Source organism: Lepisosteus oculatus, chromosome 26 (assembly GCF_040954835.1).
Source record: "Lepisosteus oculatus isolate fLepOcu1 chromosome 26, fLepOcu1.hap2, whole genome shotgun sequence".
NCBI classification, from domain to species: Eukaryota; Metazoa; Chordata; class Actinopteri; order Semionotiformes; family Lepisosteidae; genus Lepisosteus; species Lepisosteus oculatus.
In genome coordinates, this window is record NC_090721.1 from 7538046 (window position 1) to 7560995 (window position 22950).

Genomic DNA, 22950 nt, shown 5'->3' on the forward strand with positions numbered 1-22950 from the left:
GTCACTGTTCTGTAGGACGGGTGACAGTTAAAAAACAACTGCCAAAAAAATGCACCTCCACAGACGAGAAGGAATTTGCCATTACCAATATGGCGTCTCCGACCTTCAGTGGCAAAGATGCTAAGCGTCTGCGCAGTGGTGGCAGATACCCGGATGATGACGACATAGATATATGTGCGGAATTTTCCTATTTTTAAATCTTACAGTCAGTCCTGTTCCTGCAAAATATCCCCCTGTCGGGTACATAAAGATTAGTAAATTAGAAAACTTCCTGTGGCCTTAATGGTTGTTTTTGTAAAACGGAGTGAAACGTGTTGTTTTGTAAACCATCTGCTGGAAGCTCAAGCGACATGATACCCTACCAAGATGGCTACCTGAGACTTCATCCACCATTACGGGACTGCGCATGCCCAGACGGCGCTTTGCTCAAGTTTGCGCCAACTCCATGGAGAGGATGTTAGCAGTGTCGGGGATAGATGCACAGGATTGATTCACAACAATAATATTTATCTCGCAATAACGGCAGTGATCTGTGGAAAAATAACAACAAGGGTATCCCCGATTGTAGCCACGTGTGGTCGGCCTATCGATTACCCTGGTGCATTTTTATTGCTTTTAAAAAATATATATATATTATGGAAGGGAACGGTTCTGCCGATCTGAAGAGCATCTTTGCTAGCAGCAGCTATAATTGCAGGAGCAGAAACAAGAACCATGTAGGTTAGGCCTCACAAAGGCCACGCTCTTGTATTCCTGTGGTTTTCTTTCTGCTTTTTATGGTTGGACCTGGTCCCGCGACCAGCACCTTCGCCATTGTGAACTGGAGCCGTCGGGAAGCGTGGAACTGACGGAATTTCGGGCTCCGGTGCTTTTTTGGTTTCGCTGGTGGATTTCGTCAAGAAAGGACTCGCCGCCGTGCGATAGTCATCAGATTGGGGGAAAAATATTGCATATTCTTGCGTTTGTAAACAAGCCCGCTAAATCCACGGATTGCAAGCCCACGGTGGGACACGTTTGCGGGTGAAAATACAGCTGGCCATTTGGATACTTTTGTATGTTGGGACCGTTGCTTTTTACCTTGGAAAGCCGCGGCGTTCAGTAAGGATTCCGTTTAATACCGAAGGAACTGACTGCTGTATGAATGTGGGACAAAATGGAGACCCCAACGATTGTATACGATTTGGATACCACTGGAGGTCTGATGGAGGTAAGGCCTTAAAGATGATCCTGACCCAAGTGCGTTTGTTTTATTTAAAGAAAACACCGTCGTGTAGAATTGGGATTGTTAATTTGCATTAGAGGTAGGCAAAAGCGGCTAGATTTGAAAAGTTCAAATCGGGATTAGGCGTGCAAAAGTGATACAAACCTGCAGGTGACACGAATTCTCAAAATGTAGTAATTCCCCTTGAATTTTGTCTCGGCTTTGACCGAGTGACAGCTATTAAAACGACACATGTTGACAGGGCAAGCTACGTTTTGCTCGGTCTGGACCATCACTGGCGACTGTGCTCCGCCGGGCCCATAGGACTACGCACCCGGGCCAGGAGCCGTGTGTCGGACGGCTGTTTTTAACTTTTTAATCTTTGCACATTTAAACATTAGCTGAATGGCACTGAGCCCCCAGACGGCAAACGCCATGTTCATTGTCTGTTTTTCAGAGTCACTCAAAAAAGTGAAGTTCGGGCATGTCAAAGTCGTGGTAATTTCTCTCTTCAGCCCTTATAGCAGCAGTAGCCGCGGTCTGGTAATCGATATGTGCAGCTACATATATGTAGGAAATCGCGTATGGAGGAACTGGTTCGCTTTTCCCCTTAACTTTTGATTCCCTCTGTGTGTGTGTCTGTGTCCCTGTCACATTTCAGCAAATCCAAACCCTCCTCGCTCCCCCCAAATCCGAGGACGGGGAGAAGAGGAGCCGAAAGCCGGATAAAGAGGCTCGGAGGAGCGGCAGGGCCACCAACCACGACACCTGCGACAGCTGCCGGGAGGGAGGGGACTTGCTCTGCTGCGACCACTGTCCGGCCGCCTTCCATTTACAGTGCTGGTGAGGCCCGCTGACCGGCTCTCCCCGCCGGCTCGAGCGCCCCTCGCGAGGGGGGGGGGGGGGGCGCGACGGCAAACACGGCCCTTCCGCCAGTCTCGCGCTGGCGGTGCGGCCGGCTCTGGGCTCCGAGGCAGCCGGCGGCCCCTGTTCGGCCAGACGGACCCTCCGCCCTGGTTTCGTTTACCAAAACAACACGGTTTCAATTTTAAGACTGGGGACGCGGGGGAAGAGGAAAGATACGGGCGTGTGTGGCGGTTGCGTTTCAGGGGAGTCGGGGGGGGGGGTGTTGGCGTTCTGGGATTTCAAGGTTTCGGCCGTTGAGGTTACGGAAAGGAAATGGCTCCGTTCGGTTGCCATCGAAACGCCGCAAGTGGACTTTTGCCCCCGGGTGGGTGTGTGTGTGTGGGGGGGGAGGCAGGCCGGGGCAGGTTTCGAGCTCCAGTGTTTTACGTGCTAAGGCTGCAACAGTCCCTGCCGGAGCGAATCGAGCCTCCTTATCTCGGAACCGAATGATGTCCACCCATAAGTGAAATATCAGCCACTTTCATTTTGTTTTTGTTTTTTAATCAGTGTTGCGTGTCCGCGCCCTTGCTTTAATCCCCGGGGGTAGTTCTCTCCCCCCTCCCCTCTTCTTTCTTGGCCGGGGTTTCACTGAACGGGGCTTTGGCAATTTTGGGGGAAAAAAATGGAGTCTGCGCTGCGGTTCGCCTGCGCTTGTGTTTACAATATGGCGACCTCCCTTTAAAATGTTTTATTCCAGCGCCATTTTGCTGTCATTCTGCGTATTAGTGATATTTATTCTAAAATAGTGACAGTGTAAGGGGTATGGGAGATACCGTGGCGTGTCTGTGGTGTTCTGGATGAGAAGGGACGTGCCTTCCGTGGCACCAGCTGACGTATACAGTAAACAGACAAATCTGTCCACACTGGAAACTCCGTATAATTACCTCCTAAAATCGGAAGCTTCGAATTTGCAGCACATCCGAGTTAAAGTGCAGGGCAGTTTGGCCTGTTTTTCTCAAGAGAAGCCCCAGTGCTACAATAAATGCACAGTGACAGCGTTGGTAGTGACGGACCAAGTGGTCTCTGACGAGACTGTCCGATTTCATTCGGGTGTCTTAGGGAAAATAACGCCTTCTGTTGAGTTGGCACCGTCGCTTGATCCAGGCAGTGGTCTCTTTCATTACACTACGATTTGTTACGTTTCCTCCCCCAACTACATCATTTCAAGGGCAGGCTTTTCTTTGTTAATCCGCCTGTCACAACTGAAATGAGCTCTACTTTGCAACATGTGATCAAATGTAATTGTCATTTCATGCAACAGCAATAAGACTCTTTTTTAAATCTTTTACCCTTAATAATGTCAGAGAAAGTAGCATTTCTCCCAAATGTATATACTGTTTTTTCGATGGCTTTATGGTTGAATCTGTGTAGAGGATGAGGATAATAACCATTCCGTATTGGTTAGTACTGTATCATTCAGGCCGAGCCTCGCACGTTTTGTGCAGAACAGAAAGGAATGTCTGGCTCTTGCCTGGTTTCAATAATGCAAATTTGAGGAAAAAATGCTCTTTATCCACAAAACCCACTGTGCCAGCACAAGAAGCAGACGCAAGCGGCTGAGACGCATTTTAACAATCCTTGTGGGTTTCATTAATTTCTTTAAAAAGAAGAAATTCTGCTGGCGTTGGGCACTGTCATCCTGTTTGGTTTTTAGAAGTGCTCTTTGTATATTAATCTGAATCGCAAATGAGGCTTGGAAGGTGCGGGCAGTAACGCGAACTATCGCCTAGGAGGTGATTTGAGAGAAGACGGCCGCTTCAATCATTTTATAATGGCGAGTCAGAATTTGTTTTTCCCTTTTCACCTTTGGTGAAGGCTGAGCTGCAGTTCGACCTGTGGCCACGTGGGGGTGACATCACTTTTGCTGATCACCGCTGGTTGGAAACGGCAAAGACTTGCTTTGTGCTCTTGCCGGGTTTAAGCTGGCGTAATGGTCGGTCCTGTGTACCTCAAAAGAAGCTGTAATTGAAACTCGAAGTAGCACAGGAAAGTGGTGGTGAAGAACTGACTTTGTTCTTTGGGGTAATAAGCACTTCTCAAGAAAAACAAACATAAACTGCATACAGCTGGTATAATTTTTTGTGGTTTGTTCTTAAAGTGATAGTTTGCAGACATCTGTGCGACGCAGTGTGCTCTGTCAACGATACCTACCTGAAACCGTTTCTCATTTAACCCTCAGGCCCTTAGAGTTATCTCTTTATAAGGGTGGTATCGGGATATTTTGGAGAGCAAGCCTCTGTGATGTGAAGCCGTGCAGAGTTTAACTTTGCCATCCTGTGTGTGGATCTCACCAGGCCAGTGGGGTACTAGATATGTATCCTGCCTGTACTGTACCCCATGAGGTTTTAAGGGGACGGGGGGTTTTGACTCCCTGATTTCAGTTACAGGCTTCTGACCATGGGAGTCTGATATAAGGTTCCCAGGTTAGGAAAAATGAGAGGCATAGTGGCTGGGTTAATAACCATTAACCATGTGGATATAGTGATTTCTCTGCAGGCTGAATGCTGAACTACATTTGCTGGTTATCTTGAACCCAATAAGCCAATTAGGAAAAAGTTCTCATTCCCAGTTTGCGCCTTTGAGACCCATTAGTACAGCTGGGATTTACTGCAGCAGTTTGAGTGAAGACTCTTGGAGAAAGTGAGGAACTCTCTCCCAGTAGCACCAGTCTACTCAGCTGTACAAGTGGAGGCCAGCATTGTTGGGGGGGTGATCCCCAAGATTGGCTGGGTTGTGGAGGGTGCACTGTCTAGTCCAACGGTCCAGAACCCAGGATGAGCTCTGGTGTGGTGATGATGACTTAATTTTATATAGTGCCTTCTCGGCAAGATTTAAAGAGAAGCACACAAGGAGAGGAAATAGCAGAATTACTACAATGAGCCTCTGTCCTTTGAAATGGAGTTTACATCTTACCTTGGCTCAAGAATTCAATAGCTGTGTCCTGCTTGGGATTTGAACTCACAACCCTATGATTTGGAGTTTAGAAAGCCTAGTCTGTAAATGCGGGCCTGGTCATCTGTACAGTGAAGGTTGTTGATTTTTTTTTACTTTCCTGGTTCTAGTGTTTTTAGATCTTTTCTGAGGCTGCATATTTGAAATTCTGAAGCCTTGTTTTGTTTCTAGTTTCTTAATTAAAATAAAAAAAAATTCTTTTGAAAAGCTTTAGAATTGTGCCTTTAAAAAACAAGGTGAAAAAAGAAACAGCCCTTTCTAAAATACACATGTCCACCCTTTACTGTAGCCACTCAGATGTTTTTTTAAATTTCTTGATGGCAAAAACTGATGTGAAATTCCTGTACTGCATTTAACAGTAGATGCTTAACAGGTTGAAAATATTCTTTGGTTTAATTGTGGGTCTTGAGGTTCAGAAGGGTTTGATGTACACCCTAGATTTCTAAGAAAATCCAACTAAATGTGTTTAGTTTTGCAAAAGTAATAAAATTCCACCAAGCTTGGCTCTTTCATGTGGAGCTTAGGTACAGTTCATTTTTATCTTGCACCGACACCTAGTGACACATAGGGGGCGTCTGCGCTTTTCCCAGTAGGACTGTATTTCATAAGCAATTTTACTCATGAGTCTTTTCTGCTCATCTGGCAAATTTAACATACTCGAAAACTGGACTATGAAATCCTAAACCTTTTTGTTTCTAACATCCATTTACCTTATCCGATTCTTTTCAAAACGTTCTGATTTTGGAGCATTTAACAGTCATGCCTTAAAAGGTAATGTGGTTCATGGTCCATGTGTAAGATATCCTCAGAGCAAATGTGTCTTTTGCTACATGTCAGCCCTGGGCCAAACAGGATTTGCAGCTCAATCTGCTCTTTACATCAGACTCATTACACATTTTTTTTTTTTGCTTGAGAGAAAGGAGACAATAGTTTGGTTTTCTTTATGGAACGTTTCATTGCATTGCGCCCTTCTGCAGTTCCTTCAAATTTTAGAAGTGCAAACTTGGAAAATGCGCTTGTGCAGAGGTGACGTCTCAGCACAGCCCCAGGGCAGTGCGGACTTAGCTTGGGTGACTGCACGTGTTGCATTCCCAGCAGCACTGCAGTGCAGTCTGCAGGGAATCCTGGGACGTCCTCGAGCGTCTGCGCCGTCCGAGCTGATGTACCCCTCAGCCTGATTCCTGCGTCCTCTGCCTGGAACCCGTCTGCCTGCTCTGGCAGACAACCAAGGAATTTGTGAGCATTGTTTCAACCTGTGCAGAAGGCATGTAGTTGGTGCACTGAAAGCTGTCCCAGTGGGCTCTTCTGTGCATTCCTGTTGTACAAGGTCTTCTGGTCAAAGCATATGCATTTGTGTGCATGACTAGAGGGTGTTATTTTTGGCTCCCTTCATCATCTCCTATACAGTGTATGACCTATCAGTGGTCCTCAAATCACATTTAAGAGCTTGTTCTTTTGTCTACAGGACAGTGAGACAGGGCAAATGGGTGTGCAAGGTGGTGATTATAGTCTGTCTTTTTCCATAATAGTGAAGCAAGATTAAGGAGTAAACTCTCTCTATTACTACGGCTTAAAGGTTAAGCCTACAGTGTGTTCCAAGAATGGTTTTAATGATCCTGACATGTAGTCTCTCCACAAAATAAAAATGTCAGATGGGTTATCAAAGGAGAACTACAATGCTATTTTTATATTTCGGGTTTAGAAAGAAGTGGCATTGATAGTGCATTTCAATCCACAATGAAAGTAACATGTACACAGTAACATGTAAAACCACCAATTTACGTCACAAAATAGACTCAATTTCCAGTATTGCACAGCACCATATTCTGTGATTCAGATCAAGGTAGCAAAACATCCGGTGACTTGAAGCAGCTCTATTATACTGTTAACAACCAGGCTTGTGAATACTTCTCTTTTAATCCAATAGAAATATTGGAAATCAACTTCGAGATGATTTGCTGACAAATGCTACTCGGTTGTTAACTATGCATGCAGGTCATGCTGGAACATTTCTGCGGTGAACTGTCTGCTGCACAACCTGCACTTACTCGCTCGTACATCTCATTGCATTTGTCATCACAGTGACTAGTGAGCATGAAGGGCCACCTCACGTCACAGTCATTGCAAACTCTTGACAACATAGTGACTATACAGTAATTTCACAACGTTTTCACAAAACTTTGGGATACCGTCAATGTAATTAATTTTGTTATCGAGATTCTGTAACCTGAGACTGCAGATCCCCTTTAACTGTTCTTTTAAATAATTTAAGAGGTTATACTCGGCATTGCATCAGGAGCAGTGACTGCAATATCAAAGAATAAAGCTGCACAAGTTGTCTTGACCATTAGGGGTTTGACCTTGAGTGGACTTGGGGAGCTTGCTATCTGTCTGATCCTCTTTGATTTTTCTACCCACAGTAATCCCCCCCTCAGTGAGGAGATGCTGCCCCCTGGTGACTGGATGTGTCATCGCTGCACAGTGCGCAGGAAGGTAAGCCTGCTCTTCCGCATAGCACAAATGGGCCTCTTTTTCAAAAGGTAACTCCTTACACTTATATACAGCTTTTCTGGAGACTCCACTCAAAGTGCTTTACAGGTAATGGGGATCCCCTCCACCACCACCAGTGTGCAGCCCCACCTGGATGATGCGACGGCAGCCATAGTGCACCAGTACTCTCACCACACACCAGCTCTCAGTGAGGAGGAGAGCAGAGTGATGAGGCCAATTCATAGATGGGGGTTATTAGTAGACCATGATTGGTAACGGCCAAGGAGAAATTTGTCCAGGGCACCAGAGAAATACTCTGGGATTTTTTTATGACCACAGAGAATCGGGACCTCGGTCTTACGTCTCCTCTAAATGACGGTGTCCCCATTGCTATACTGGGGCATTAGGACCTACAGAGACTGTATGACTGTATGCCAAGTGCCCCCAACTGGTCCCGCTAACACCTCTTCCAGCAGCAGCCTTGGCTTCTCCCTGGAGGTCTCCCATCCAGGTATTGGCCAGGCTCACACCTGTTAGTTTCAGTGGGTTAATGGTGCCGAAGGAGGTGGTGAAAGGCCAAGCAAACCTCTTGCCTAAACTCCCCAAGGGCCCAGCACAGCCTCTGACCAGGCCTGCCTGCAGCCATGTGTTTTCCAGCCATTTCTAACCGTAAAGGAAAATCCTCCAGCGCTGCTTCATGAATGTCAGCATGAAGGGTTTATCCTTGTGCCCACATTCGTCAGGATCACTGAATTGGTTTCTAAACCTTAAACTATTTCTGCTTTTCAAGCAGGACAGCCCATCATTCCAGTGGCTTGGAAACTGCAGCTGAATCCTTTATCGAGAAATAAACATGCACAGCAGCTGCGTCAAGCCAGCAAACCACACGTTGGCACAGCTGACATCACAGAGATAAACCGGTGGTGGCATCAAAACTCGCCCATCTCGGCAGGTTTCAGGTGCTCAAGGTGTGAGAGCGTTGCCACCCTACCAGTTGACTGATGTCAGTTCTACCAGGGCACACTGATGACATTGCTGAGCACAGGGCTCAATAAGAGGAGGTGAAAGAGATAAGTGTGTCAGCTGCTGAGCCTTCTTCCGGCCTGATGTGAAACAAAGTAGATTTCACAGTAGAGGGAACTGATACTTAGTGGTCCCCAGGGTCTGGAGAGCCGTACAGCAGGGGTTAGAGCTGTGTGTCTACAGCTGGGGACTCCTTGTTTGTCATGACGGTGTGAAACACTGTGATGCGGAAAAGATCTCTGGACTGATTTCACAGCAGCTGTAGGAGCAATCGGATACACTGGGGCTTACGGGGAATATCCCACGCTTCCCTCAGCTGCTTCCTGAACCTCTTAGTCATGAACAGAGGGGACTGCGAGGACTCAGTCATAGGAGGCCCTGACACAGCCAGCCCAGCAGATTCCTGCAGGATCACCTGTGACGCACGAGCCAGGGGACACAAGCGGATTCTTCATGGAAGAGCATTTAAAACCGGAGAACAGGAGGCATGCCTATATGGAGTGGCCCTGGAATAACCCACCCAGTCATGTTTTTGAAGCCGATGTCCTGGCTCCTTTCGGGGAAAATGCTGGATGAAATCTTGGGATTAAGAAATTGCTATCTGCCGGAGGGGCTACATGTGCCGAAAGGCCGCCTGGTGTTTGTAACCATTCTTATTTATTAAAACCGAGGACAGGAGGCACTGGCCTGGTGTAATGTACCCGGATGTGTTTTTGAAGCGGATGTCCTGACTCCTTTCAAGAAAATGCCGGATAAGATCCTGGGATTGATGGCTGATCACGGGTGATCCTGAAGCAGTCTGCTGGGGTAACTTTGTCAGGGCCTTCAATGACTTTGAACTACCGCAGGGGCTACACGTCCTCAGTTTCGATAAATAAGAAACAGGAGGCACTTCCTGACACTGAAGGCCTGGTGTAATGTACCCTGCCATATTTTGGAAGCCGATGTCCTGGCTCCGTTTAAGAAAATGCTGGATAAAATCCTGGGATTCATAAATGAATAACTACGAAGGGGCTATATGTTCTCGGTTTCTGATAAACAAGGAACAGGAGGCACTTCTTGACCCCGAGGGCCTGGAGTAACGTCCCCGGCCCTGTTGTTGACCGCTGACCTGACCGCTGCGCTCCCTGTCCCCCCGCAGAAACGCGAGCAGAGGAAAGAGCTGCAGCAGATCAACGGGCTGCTGGACCGCCAGCTGCTGAAGCGCTCGTCCTCCCCGGCGGCGGAGCTGGACCTGGGGGCGGTGCGGCTGGACGCGGGGCCGGGGGGCCCGGGGGCGGGGGGGCTGCGGGTGGCCGTGGCCCAAGTCCGGCTCCTGGAGCGCCGGGCCAGCAGCCGCCCCGGCACGCCCACCTCCAACGCCAGCACGGACACGCCCACGCCCTCGGAGCAGAACGACGTGGACGAGGACCTGCTGGACGTGGAGGACGAGGCGCCCGGCTCGGAGCCCGACTGCGCCACCCCGCACCTCAAGAGGCCCTTCGAGCTGCTGATCGCCGCCGCCATGGAGAGGAACCCCACGCAGTTCCAGCTCCCCAACGACCTCACCTGCACCACCGCACTTCCAGGTCAGGCCGCGATGCGCTGGGATCGGGAACGTGTGGGTTCACTCTGTCCGCCCTTCGTTTCATATACATGGCTATCCCAGTGTGCACTGGGCCTGCATTCCCGAAACGCCCAGTGCGCCGAGAAGTAACGGATACCGACTCCGTTTCCCCCATGAGCATTCATGGGAAAGAGGAGGGTTGGGCTTGGGGGCTCATTAATAGTCCACACGCTCACATAAGTGCACATAAGAACAATGGGTTCTGTTTCTTGACGTCTTTAATACAATAGCATTGCGTTACTTCTCTAAGTTGTACAGGTGCACAAAATAAAAGTTGTTCAGTAATGAAAGTTTCCATTGTTGGTTCATACGTAATATTTCATCCAGAATTAAAGGCTTTACACTATAAAGAAAACTTGTGCTTATCTACTGTACCTTGCATCCTTGTACTATGAAACGTTCCTACATAGTCCGCTAGAGTATGAGACTGCAGGTTAAACACTGCGCTTCCAATATGATGCGAAGGTCATCTTTTGTGCCGAATGCAGCCTTAGGCCTTGATTGTCAGAGTGGCCCGTTTGTGAAGCAATGGGCTGCAGAAACTGAATGTTGGAGTGTTAATGTATCTGTGAATGAAGAGAGGACCCACCTGAGTGCTGGTCACTCTTCACTGACGTCAGATATCCGAGTTCTTGGTGTTAAATGTGTAGCCTTGTTCTGTCATTGCATCAGGTAAAGCTTCTTTCCGTGTTGAAAGGTAAAGAAAAGGAGCACACTGTTCCTTTGAAGCCTGCGCATGTGAACGGAGCTCTTTATTTGACCCTCTTTTTGTTTCATTGACTCGTACTCTCCCCTGGGTTTCTGGTGAGTGACGCTGAGGGCGCGAGTTTGGTATTCGGTGTCTAAGGAACGTGTTGTTGCTCTTTTTTTTTTTAGGAACCAGTAAAAGGAGAAGGAAAGAGGAAACAAGTGGGAAGAATGTTAAGAAACCGCAGCACGAGCTGGACCACAACGGGCTGGTCCCACTGCCGGTGAAGGTGTGCTTCACCTGTGGCAGGTAGGCCAGGCGTCCTCGCTGCGCCCAAGCCCCGCCTCTTCCCCAGTGGCCAATCGCGCGCTGCCGTCTGCCGCATGCGCCAGTTGTGTTTTGATTGGCTGTTGTATTAACAGTAGCTCGGAGAGTCCAGAATGAGAGGACGTGACAATGGGTTTATTGCAGTGCATATATAACCACATACACCTGAAGAAGGCTCCACAGCTGAAAAGTTGTTTCCTTTCTTCTCTTTTCAGCATGGAATAAACCTATTCCTTGTTCCTATATAACCACATGCCTTCTAGAATCCTCTTGAGGTTCTTGAGACTTGTATTCCAGACTTCGAGTATGTTTCAGCCTGGGTAAACACACACATTTTGTGTTTTCATTGTAATTTCTGCAGTAGCCAGATAATAATTCCTTACACTTGTATAGTGCTCTTCTGGACACTTTACTCAAAGTACTTTACAGGTAATGGGGATCCCCTCCACCACCACCAGTGTGCAGCCCCCCGTGGATGATGCACTAGTCTGCTCGCCACACACCAGTGTGGAGAACAGGGAGGACAACAGAGTGATGAAGCCAGTTCAGAGATGGGGATTATTAGGAGGCCATGATTGGTAAAGGCTAGGGGGAAATTTAGCCATTACACTGGAGTAACGCCCCTACTCTTTCTGAGAAACAACCGAGATTTTTAATTACCACAGAGAGCGCCTTTTTACATTAGTGTCCATTAGTGTCACTATACCGGGGGATTAGGACACACACAGACCACTCAGTGAGTGCCCTCGACTGGCCCCACTAACACTTCTTCCAGCAGCAATCTTAGTGTTTCTCAGGAGGTCTCCCATTCAAGTACTGACCAGGCTCCCACCTGCTGACCTTCAGTGGGCGGCCAGCTGTGAGTTGCAGGGTGATATGGCTGCTGGGCAGGATTGATGCTGCCTTGCGTTAGATAAGTGAAAAGGGACAACTGGATGATGAATTTGGGATGGGACACAAATTTGCAGGAAGAGATTATTCCTGGGTTGGAACTTTACTTTGAACTTCAAAAAATGGAAAAGATAAAACTAGACTTTTTTTCTGTCTGTCAAAGTGTGATTGCATTTTAAACACCCTTTTAACCCATTGTGTTTAACAAAGTCAAACAAAATGATTCATTTCCTTTGTGATTGCCAGACAATTTGTGCAATATTTCAAAAATCAGTCATATATCCTGTCATACCCGTGTGACATACAAATTGAATTTTACAGGATGCATAACAGCCATTGCAATTGCAGAATATTGTGAGGACTTTTTCAGGTCCAATCGTATACACCCCAAAATTGAGTTTTTAAGTGATAAAGTAACAGCTGTGTAATTTAAATCATAATTCAAATTTTTTTTAGGAGACTTTTCATGGATGTCTCATTTGAAAGTCCACTCTGGCACAGATTGTTTTACGAATCATTACGTTTTTTTACGGAGATGAGAAAAGGTTACATTAATTTTATTTTAATGAAATGGAGCTTTTAGCCCTTTTTAAATTCATTTCTGAGTAGTAATGGGAAGCAAAAAAAAACAGTATATGCAGTCCTCATTCAGTGCAGTTCTGAGCTTACCCACAGCTTTTTGCTGCTATTATAAACTTATGAAAAATGCATTAAAATAATTGCATGATTTAACAGGTGTATCAGAAAAGTGTACAATATGTAATTTATTTTTGAAATTGTAGACTGGTGTTTTGCTAGCTGGTAAGTAAAGCAATCAAGCAAACGCTGACTAGCGCTGAATTGCTTTTGGATAAAAGAGCTGTAATTACAGGGAAAATTGCAAACTCTTAAAGGGAGAGAAAGGAATCATACAGGCAATCATCTTCCAGGGAGCACAGCCGATACAGGGGAGGCCGGAGATCGTGCTCGATTTTTCCCTTTTTTATCCTCCTCCTCGGGTCAGCGGCCCTTGCTGTCCTGGGGGATTCAGTAGACCCCTCTGTGTCTCTGTGTTGCTCTGCTGGAGAACGTGAAGCAACAGTTTCCATCCCGCACAGCTGCTTGAACGAAATGAGCGCCCTTGTAGGGACCCACAGCTCGTTAGCCTTAATTGCTTCAGTGTTTTATTTGAAGGCTCTCTATGGAACAGCCCCTGGTTTGGGCTGATTGAAGCAAACTGTCGTGAGCAGTTCTGGCCTCTCTGGTTTGTTTTTTTCTGCAGCAGTGTGAATATAAGCTTTTGTTTCTGCTTTTATGCGGAAGCCTGTGTTTGAGAGCACCATCTCTCAGCATGTTGCCCTTGCGGTAAAACTCCTCTTGGCACGGTATTTTTCAGGCTTTGCCAATGCAGGAGAGGACTTAATGTGGGTTTGTGCCACCGGTATCCCAACTCCTCTGGCAGCGGGTGTCCCCTTGAGACACAGTCCAAATCCCTAGAAACGCAGCTGAGGGCTCTCTGGCACCAGTGCTTGTCGGGCGCCACTGTAGCCCTGGCATGTGGGCGCTGTAGGGGTGTCTGGCATTGTGACTAGCCTCTGAACCGCAGGAGGAATCCTGGGGACCGCAGAAACGAGCACAAAGGAAAGCCTGCGTGGAGTATTTCAAATTTCCAAATGACGTGCCCTTTGACGGGTGGTCTCGCAGGCTGTTGGCCAGAAGGAGCTGAATACCTGAGATTTTCCTGCAACCCCAAAAAAAAAAACTCTGGCTCTTAGACGTGGGGCTGAAAATCTGTGGTGTGCAACAAAAAGTCGCTCAGGTTGTTAAATCTGTATTTAAAGGATCTGGCGATAGCGCTCGAGAATTCTTTTCCTCAGGAATGGGAAGTGAGATTTAGATAAAGGCTGAGGGATTCGGTTGGATTTCACGTTTGCAGAACGTCGTGCCGAGCTCAGCAGGACCCCTCCCCTTGGCAAGTGGCACGTTTGTGTTCGGTTCCTTGCCTGATCTCGGCAGGGTGAAGGCTCAGAAGGCGCCACACCTTTCTTACACCATATCTGCCCTGCAGGGGGTGAGAGTAGACCAAGTGTCAGAGCTCCGGCAGTTCACAGCTCAGTTCTGCAGGGGGTGAATTGAAAACGCAGGAGCTTGTTCTCGGGCCTCTCGATTGACCGGAACGGAACAGAAGCCTCCTGCCGCCATCGCGACGGTGCTCCTGGCGAGACTGGGGGTAATAAGCGCTCGGTTCTCTCCTTCCCCAGGAGCTGTCGAGTGGCACCGCTGATCCAGTGCGATTACTGTCCTCTCCTCTTCCACATGGACTGCCTGGACCCCCCCCTCACTGCCATGCCAACGGGCAAGTGGATGTGCCCCAATCACATCGAGCACTTGGTGGTAAGTTGTCCCGGCGTTTGCATCCGACACCATGAATGGTATCTGATTTCCTGCTGCTGTAATTACTTGCTGACTGTGAATGGAGAGTACAATAGCTACTTTCGGTAAGTGGGGGATAATTATGCTAATCCTCTTAACCTCAGCTTATAGAAATTGACAGGTTTCATGTTTATTCAGGAGGGAAACAGTCAAGAACTTTTTTTGACCAAACAAAAGCACAGAGTCTTTTGAAAGGTGTAAATTGATCTCAACTGTATAGAACTGACGACGTTACAAAGAAGGGTTATTATTCTGCTACTTGTCTGTGCAGGACCTATTCTTCAGGCTCTGTAGCACTAGTGTGATGTTCATGAGTGCTAAATATTCAGTTTGGCAAATCTTGGTGATTTTTTTGTTTTGTTCAAGTGAACAGTTGAAGTCCCTAGTGTTTCAGCGCCAGTTGTTTTTCTGGCTCTCGGCTGAGAGACGAGGAGGTTTGTGCTGGTCCTCAGTTCTCTGGGCATCTGCTGCCGTTTCAGCTGAATCAGAAGAACATGACGCTGAGTAACCGCTGCCAGCTGTTCGACCAGTTCCAGGACAGGATATCGCAGCACGCCGTGAAGGTGGACTTCCTGCGCCGGGTTCACCGCAAATACCCGCCCAACCGCCGGGGCACCCCGTCCAACAGGAAGAAAACTCTCAAGGTATCTGACCCACGACCCGCGAGGGCGCCACTCAGCCAGAACGAGCCCCGAGTTTGTGCTGAACCGCTGTCCTCTCGCAAACACCTTTTTTCCCCCATTGGAGTGATCATTGTAGCTGACGCTGTGGTTTGAGCTGTGAAATATAGAGGACAGGGGCTCCGTGTCTACAGGTTGCTGGCATTTAGTTATGCAGGGGTTATCTGTTTTGTAAAAAGTTTCAAAGGGAATAATTCTCCAAACACTGACTGGCTGTGGCAGCATGCGCATTGCGTATTAAGAACTCTCGATCTGTTGGGTTCCGTGGACTCAGGCTGCCCGCCCCCCTGTTCTCTCCCCGCAGGTTCCCGATGCCATCAAGTCTCAGTACCACTGCCCTCCTCCCCTGCTGGCGCCCGCCGGCATCCGAAACGGGGAGCTGATCTGCAGCGGGGGCCCCGGCGCGCCTCGCCAGCACCTTTCCCTGTCACAGCACTTAGCGAGCGAGGCCGAGCAGCAGGAGGTACTGGGCCTGTTCCTGAGCCGGCTGCGCCGCTGCTGCAAAACGCGTGCAGTCACCAGCGTTCTTAATGCACCGCTTATTTTAACATTTATCTTTGCTCAGTGTCTTTTTATTTCATCTTAAAATGCAAAATGTTTCTTGCTCCCTTTTCAATGCAATTAGAAGTTGGTTGTGTTTGTGATGAATGCCGCTTCCTGAGTCTTACCTTTTTTTTTTTCCTCCTCCCCCTTATTGCATAGTGGCTTCGCAGCGTCATTGCACTCCAGTGCAGCATTTTCAGACATTTATCTGCTAAGCAGATGCCGTCTTCTTACTGGGACTCGGAGAAAACGGAGAAGGCTGACGTCAAGCCTTGCGTTCGAGGCGACGGGAACAGCTCCTCCGCCCTCGGCAGCTCCTTCTGCGCCCCCGACAGGACAGTCCCGACCGCCTCCTGCCCCAAACCCTGCGGCACGCCCGTTGGCCCCCAGGGGGCCCCTGTGCTGAACTCTGTCGGCCCCGCCGAGGAGCGGGGGGGCTGTGGCGCGTGCTTGGAAAGGCCCTGCCGGAGCTGCGGGACGCCCAACGGACCCCTGGAGCCCCTGGTCAGGGTGAACGGCCCTCACCCCTGCAGCGACGGTCCTGAGGCCTGCAGGCAGGGCGAGCTGCAACACAGACTGAGCAGCGCGGGCGGGCCCGGGTGGGCCCGGCCGCAGACGCCCTTGGGCCCCGGGCTGCAGAACCACGTTGGGGGACCCGTGATAAAGACGGAGGGCTCCGCCGGCCGCAGTCCGTGCACCCACAAAGGAACCACGGCCGCCTCCGTTTCCTGTGCCAACCCGGACCCCCCTGTCCCCCTGCAGCCCCATGGGGCGGCCCCCGGCTCAGGGGGCGGTCAGGCCGCCGCGATGATGAGCCGCAGCGTGGCGTCGCCCACCGCTGGGACCCGAGCCCTCACCCCGCCCAGAACCGCTCTGGACTCCGGCACCGCCAGGAGGCTGAGCTCATCCACGCCACCCTCAGGTGAGGCTTGCAGAAGTGACCCAGACAGCCCGCCCCTCCGCCGTGGGCGCAGCGAGTCAGAATCGGCCTCGGAGGCCGGAGAGGCACCCCAGAAAACCCAAAGGGGGGGGCTGACTTTCTGAGTGCCTGCGCTTTTGCTTTCCAGATGGAAAAGCCAGTCCCCGTGCAGTGTCTCCCGGGAGCGGGACTCCCTTTCCCAGCTTTGCCGCCTCTGCTATGGGCGACATCAGCAGCTCCATGAAGGAGGTGATGGAGGGCGATGGGGGTGAGTCTGGGTGTCTGTCTGCGTGACATTCACTTTCCTCTGTATACATCACCTGCGTATCGCCAGCCTTCAGTGTCTACACCTGTGTTAGTGAGGTTTTTCCTGTCCACTTCCTGCTTTATAAACCTTTGAGGAAGTCCAGAGTGCAAGAGGTGATCCAGGTGTAACAGTAGCAGAAGACCCGAAAGCTAGGAAGGTAAAGACAGTATAAAGGAGAAGAATAACTAGCGACAGTTGATGTTTAATGCTGTTTAAATATCAATAAACTCAATATCGGGGCATTGTGGAGCAGCATTGGTCTAGGAGGGGGAGCCTTTCCCCGCCAGGAGAATTGTGCAGGTGTTTATTGAGGTTCCCCACTTTCAGGAGTGTTGTGTTTCAAGCCCTTGACCTCTCTTGTCGTTTTTATCTGCGGCAGAGATCGAGCTGAACAAGCTGGACGAGCAGTTCATTAAGCTCCTGGCCTGGCAGAGGATCCAGCAGCTGTTTCCTCCCTCTGCGCCGCCTTCCCAGGCCGGCTGCGCCAGCCCGCCCTCCTCTGCCCGCGCCGCCACGCCGCAGGCGCTGCACGCGGAAGGTAGGGGGCCCTCTCGCTCGCTCGCCGTCGCCCCGCTTGCCCGGTGCGGGCCGTGCAGCCACCCTGGGGAGAACAGGGGTTCCTCCGCCCTGCTGGCACGGGTCGGGGTGGCACCTGAAATCTCTGATGCCGTTCTGTCTGTGTCCTGGCAGCACAAAGGAAAGAGGTGCAGGCTCGGGCAGTGTTCTACCCCCTGGTGGGAAAAGGAGTGGCTGTCAACATGTGCTACAGGACCCTGTACATAGGAACTGGTAAGCTTCACACCTGGGGGACCGTTTGATCTTTCAACAGTGCGTCTATGTGCTCTGATTGGTTTGTTCCATGGGCTCGTCCAGATTCTTGTAACAGTCTTGACTTCTCTTTCAGGTGCTGACATGGACGTGTGCCTTACAAACTATGGTCATTGTAATTACGTATCGGGAAAGCACGCCTGTATTTTTTACGATGAGGTAGGCCGTCAAATCCTTTACTTCGTGCTCCGTAACTGATCAGAGCAGGACGCCCGAGTCTCCTAGCCTTATACCGGACGTTCCTGCGGGAAATGATTTGATTTGCATTTTGATTTGTTTTACATTTAGAATGCTATTTGTGCTATGTTCACACCTGATTGGCAATGATAAGTGATGTGTTTTTCCCCTTCTCTGCTCATGGGTGTGACCCTGTAGCCGCACACAAGGTAGAGTGACAAAGTGTATGCCACCCCCCCCCCCCGCCACACTCGACCTCCATCCTGCTACTCTCTTAAACACATCACAGGCACCACAGCCCCGTGCAGGGCGTTCAGCACCGAGTGGAGGACAGGTGTGCCCCCCGCCAACAGCACCGCATGGGTGCAGTGCTCAGTGGGATTGCAGGGGGCGCTGTGTAGCCAGTCCCACCCTACCCTTGGGGAGACTTGGCCAATGTCACCATCACCGAATAGGGAATCCCAAGTCACAGTTGGCCAGTGACATGCCCCGGGCTTGAACCTGCAACATTATAGAGTTAAACATGCGCTCAGACAAGCCCCCTTACTGGCTGAGCCAATCTGCAGCCCTGCAGTTGTTTTATTACTGAGTTTGTTAACCCTTTTTATTGTTTTATTCCTATCCATTATTCACAATAAAAAGAAAAAACAAACCTTTTTCATGTATAAATATGCTGTCGTACTTATAGCTTCTGGAATTTTTGTACTTTAATGTCAGAATGTCCAAGTGGCCTGCTTCTAAATCCAAAGTTAAATGTCCCATAATAATGTATTATTACAGTGTAATTTGTAAACTTGAAACCTTGTAAAGATCCAAGGTAGCCTTTAATTTATGTAACTCATTCGGTAATATTGTACAAAAGGGCTGTCTTTCCGAGTTAAACCAGAAGATGCCTGCAGTGAAGAGTTGGTTTCTCTGAGTGCTGATACTGAGTGAGTTTGTTCGCGGTTTCAGAACACAAAGCATTACGAGCTGCTCAACTACAGCGAGCATGGGACCACCGTGGACAACGTGCTGTACTCCTGCGACTTCTCAGAGAAGACAACTCCCAGCCCCTCCAGCAGCGTCGTCTCCAAAGTGCAGAGTATTATCCGTGAGTACTTCCATTCTGAAAAATGAAAAATTAACTTCATCGTCCCAGATGGGAAATTTGCTTTCCAAGCAGGAAAAAGACCTAACAGAATACATTATACGTGCAACACAACATAAATCCGTGAACAAATAAGAAACATGCATGTATAGATGACAAAAGCAAGTTAACAGCTAAAGTATTCTTCACCATTTAGAAAAAAACAATGAACTTGGGTCATCGATGTGTGAAATGCATAAGATACATGCGTGGTTTAAAAATAAAGTAAAATATGCAATCCGTTATCCAGATTAAACAGGTTGATATCCTTGGGAATAAAGAATTACTTAGTTCTATTACACTTATATGTGGGTAGTTGTTTAACATTAATTCAAGTTTAAAACCACCTCTCGGTGAAATCAAGACCTTAAAAATGGGACTTTTCAGTTCTGGTAAATGTGATAGTTCTGCGTGTGTGCGTGTATGTCTTGTCGGCTTGTGTTAGAACAGGGGTGAGCTGGTTCTGGGGGGGCCGGTCTGCCTGCAGGTCTCCTAGGTCTCTTCAAAGCCAGCAGCGCATGAGTCGCTGGGGGGAAGCTGTTCAACCGATTCCATTGAACCCTTAATGAGTTGTTTTAAATTAAGAGCTGAGTTTCCTGAAGAAAAGAAATTCAGCCGGCAGACGCTTGCCCTGCAGGACCAGGCTCGCCCCGGCCCCGAGCTGGCACGCCCCCGATCGGTCGATTTGATCGATCCGATCGATGGGGCGCGTCCCGCGAGCGCTCTGACGGCGTGTGTGTGTGGCGCAGGGCGCTGTAAGAAGAGGAAGCAGGCGGAGGAGGAGTGCGTGGCGGCGGCGGCGCAGGCGGCGCAGGAGGTGGGGGTGATGAGCTGCCAGGCCCAGGGCGGGCGGCGCGACCCCTGCAACTGCAAGGCCAGCAGCTCCAGCCTGATCGGGGGCGGCGGGGCGGGCTGGGAGGGCACCGCCCTGCTCCACCACGGCAGCTACATCAAGCTGGGCTGCCTGCAGTTCGTCTTCAGCATCACCGAGTTCGCCAGCAGGCAGCCCAAAGAGGAGGAGCTGGCGCCCTCGGCCCAGGAGGGGGCCGAGCTGTCCGACAAGCAAACACTAAACCCCCCCCAAGTGCCCGTGCTGCGCTCCAACTCGGTCCCTTAACCGCCCCTCGGACTGCCCCCCCCAGCCCCCGCGGGGATCCAGAGACCGCAGCCGGACCAGGACGGCGGAACAGTTTTTTTTTTTTTTTTTTTAAAGAATCGTTCATACATTTGCATGATATGAAGTATTTTTTTGGGGCTCAGATTTTATGGGCAAGTTGCACATAGAATTTCTATTTTTTTTTTAAAAAAAGCGAAACTTAACAGTTACTTAGATTTGCATAAAAAGGGATTCTTTCATCGTCCTCAACATTCTGAACTGCGTTGAGAAGAGAAGTCAGTTTCCATTATACTTGTAAAGTAATCAAAAGACTTGGTCTATTTTGTGCCAGTAAGGATAGTTTTTATATAAACATGCTTTTTTCATAAGCAGAAACATTTATTTACTCTTTGTCATTTTTATTTAATGTATGTGAAATTATGCTATCAATATTTTTTTCTTGCTACTTTTGCACTACAGGTAGCTACCGTATATTGTTATATATATATAAAAATCAACAAAAAGAAAATTCAGATTTTCTTTGATATTTGTGAATTATCGATTTCAATAAGAACAAAGAAGCTTTGGATTCCATGTATATACACCCTAAATGGTGTTTTGTTGGTTTTTAAATGTGTACAGTGCTTCAGGGCTTTAACATGGGCTCCAGTCGTGATGTTTCTGTAGCGTTTAAAAAAAACATTGTCGTAAAACTTGTACCAAGTCCTGGTTTTTCAATACTGTAGTTCATGTGTAAATAGTGACTGTATTGTTTTAGATTTTACATTTGGACACTTTCATGAAAATCCTGTACATATATAACAAACTTTGACTTCTGTTTCTGCCTGTCTGTTATAACAGTGTAAATACATAAAGATTTTTTTAAGAACATGTTTCAAACCACGTCTGGCCTTTTCCTGATTCGGAAAACAGCAGGAGCTTCGCGGCAGTCTCCAGAAGGAGGAGAACATCCCGCGTCCTGTTGCTTCTCCTGAAGATCGGCCGTGGAGAGTCCGGGCATCTGGGAGGTGTCGGGATTTGCGTGTCCCGGGTGGATTTTTGTGGAGTGAAGTCTTTGAGAAGCAGCAGGTTAGAGCTCTGGACACTAACCGGAGTTCAACCCCTGGTGGGGATGTGAGTGATCTGATTGACTGATGGTCCTGAGTCCTGATGTATGTGCAGCCAGTGCCAGCATTGCTGGGGTTCCCATTTGGAGTACAGCTGGGTACAGTGTATACAAGCCCCCCCCCAGGTGGGACAGTAGACTTAATTTATTGGACCTGACAGAAGCTGCATTGGGCCAAGAGGTTCCTGAAATACTTGAGCCTTCACCTCACTGAGAAATGGGGAAAAAATGTTGTTCTCTTTTAACAAACCCATTGGCAACTGTCGCAGTTCCAGCCAAAACCCCTTTCATTTTCGTAGGACTGGGCAGTAAGAGTGGGGAACAAGCTACCCGACCATGTTGTTGAAACCGATACCCTGACTTCTTGCAGAAGACAGCCGGATGACATCCTGGGATCAGTTTACTAAACTGCCACCTGGGTTAGATCTGGGTCTCGTGGCCTGTCTTTTGGAACCATTCTTGTGTTCTGCCAGTGGCATCTGGTGTAAGACTGCACATGCATTGGCTTGCTTTCCATTTCCTTACATAGAAACAGCTGTGCTAACCCCTGTAGGAACCCCAGCAGCTGTGGCTGCAGCCCCAGTTTCTTCTTACTTTATAAGGTAATGCACTGCACGCTTTTAACCACGGCAGTTCCTGTGTGTTAGCCACCCCAAAACCTCACCTGCACATTTAGCCTTTTTGTTCTGTGCTGAGCCAGTTTCTTAATGCAGGTACTCTTTCATCACAGGATGCACACAGAGCAGCTGGCAAACTGCTGAAGTGTAAGTGACGAGAAGCCAGTTTGGCACGTTAGCATTACTGAGTTCAGTTCAATTCAGGCTGCGTTTCGTTTGTCCTAAAATCAGTGACCAGCTCCTTTGTTTTAAAACGCTTACCTTCAGAGAGAACTCGTTACACCATTTAGTCAAGTCATTTAGAATGGGTCCATGGTAGTTTTCTGGGTCCCTTAAAAAGATAACCTGGGTTGTGACATCGGCAAACTTAATGAGATGTCTATTTGTGTGTTTGCTTTCACAATAGTGTACAAAATGTACAGTAAGGGGGACAAAACGGAGCCAGTTCTTCAATCTGACCTGTTGAGTTCTCTTTCTTAAAACATTTAGAACCCATCTTATCGAGTTACTGTTTAGCTTGAAGTTCTCTGGGAGTTTCTGTGCAAGCAACAATGGTTGTGTTGTATTAAAGGCAGAGGAAAGGTCAACAAAATATATCCTTACAGGTGACCTTTAGTTTAATATGTACTGTTTGTGTTCCTTTTTTGTGGAGCTTTTTAAATGATTAGGCTAAACAACACTACAACTTTAATTCACTAATCAAAACATTTTGTTTGGCTTATACACGCACAGCAAGGAACAGGGAGGCCTGTGTTCACTTTCTGAAAGCTGGTTTTGAACTTCAGTTTAACCTTTGTAACAGTGCAGCTGCAAGACCGGGCCTGTCCGGTAGATGGCGATCTCATACACTGAAGCAAGTTGAAGCAGAGAGCTCTGCTTTTCCATTTTTTATATTTGAATTTGCCGCTCTATGTTTAAACAGTGCAGGAGGCAGCTTGTACAGAGGTTTTGCTATGCGAATTCTTTGTCAGGCATAGGTGTGTCTGGATGGGACAGGAACTTTGCTTCATAATCTGTCAAGTCTTGTCATTA

The 22950-nt window shown here is 48.5% G+C and overlaps 1 protein-coding gene across 1 annotated transcript; it reads left to right on the top strand.

The window, feature by feature from the left end:
• Positions 1-415: 415 nt before the first annotated feature.
• On the top strand, positions 416-21066 carry phf12b (PHD finger protein 12b). Its single transcript, XM_006641051.3, has 15 exons — positions 416-1207; positions 1863-2044; positions 7480-7552; positions 9714-10140; positions 11055-11175; positions 14325-14457; positions 14976-15140; positions 15481-15639; positions 15879-16641; positions 16787-16906; positions 17325-17483; positions 17636-17734; positions 17850-17932; positions 18905-19043; positions 19829-21066. Exons 1-15 carry the CDS (start codon positions 1142-1144, stop codon positions 20194-20196), a joined length of 3057 nt encoding a protein of 1018 aa, XP_006641114.2. The 5' UTR covers positions 416-1141; the 3' UTR covers positions 20197-21066.
• Positions 21067-22950: the final 1884 nt, after the last annotated feature.

Bases quoted from the DNA above. Each gene is read 5' to 3' on its own strand.
- phf12b (XM_006641051.3), top strand. From the start codon at position 1,142: ATGTGGGACAAAATGGAGACCCCAACGATTGTATACGATTTGGATACC. The intron at 16,642-16,786 runs GTGAGGCTTGCA...TTTGCTTTCCAG, and splicing joins CTCATCCACGCCACCCTCAG to ATGGAAAAGCCAGTCCCCGT. The intron at 17,735-17,849 runs GTAAGCTTCACA...CTTCTCTTTCAG, and splicing joins GACCCTGTACATAGGAACTG to GTGCTGACATGGACGTGTGC.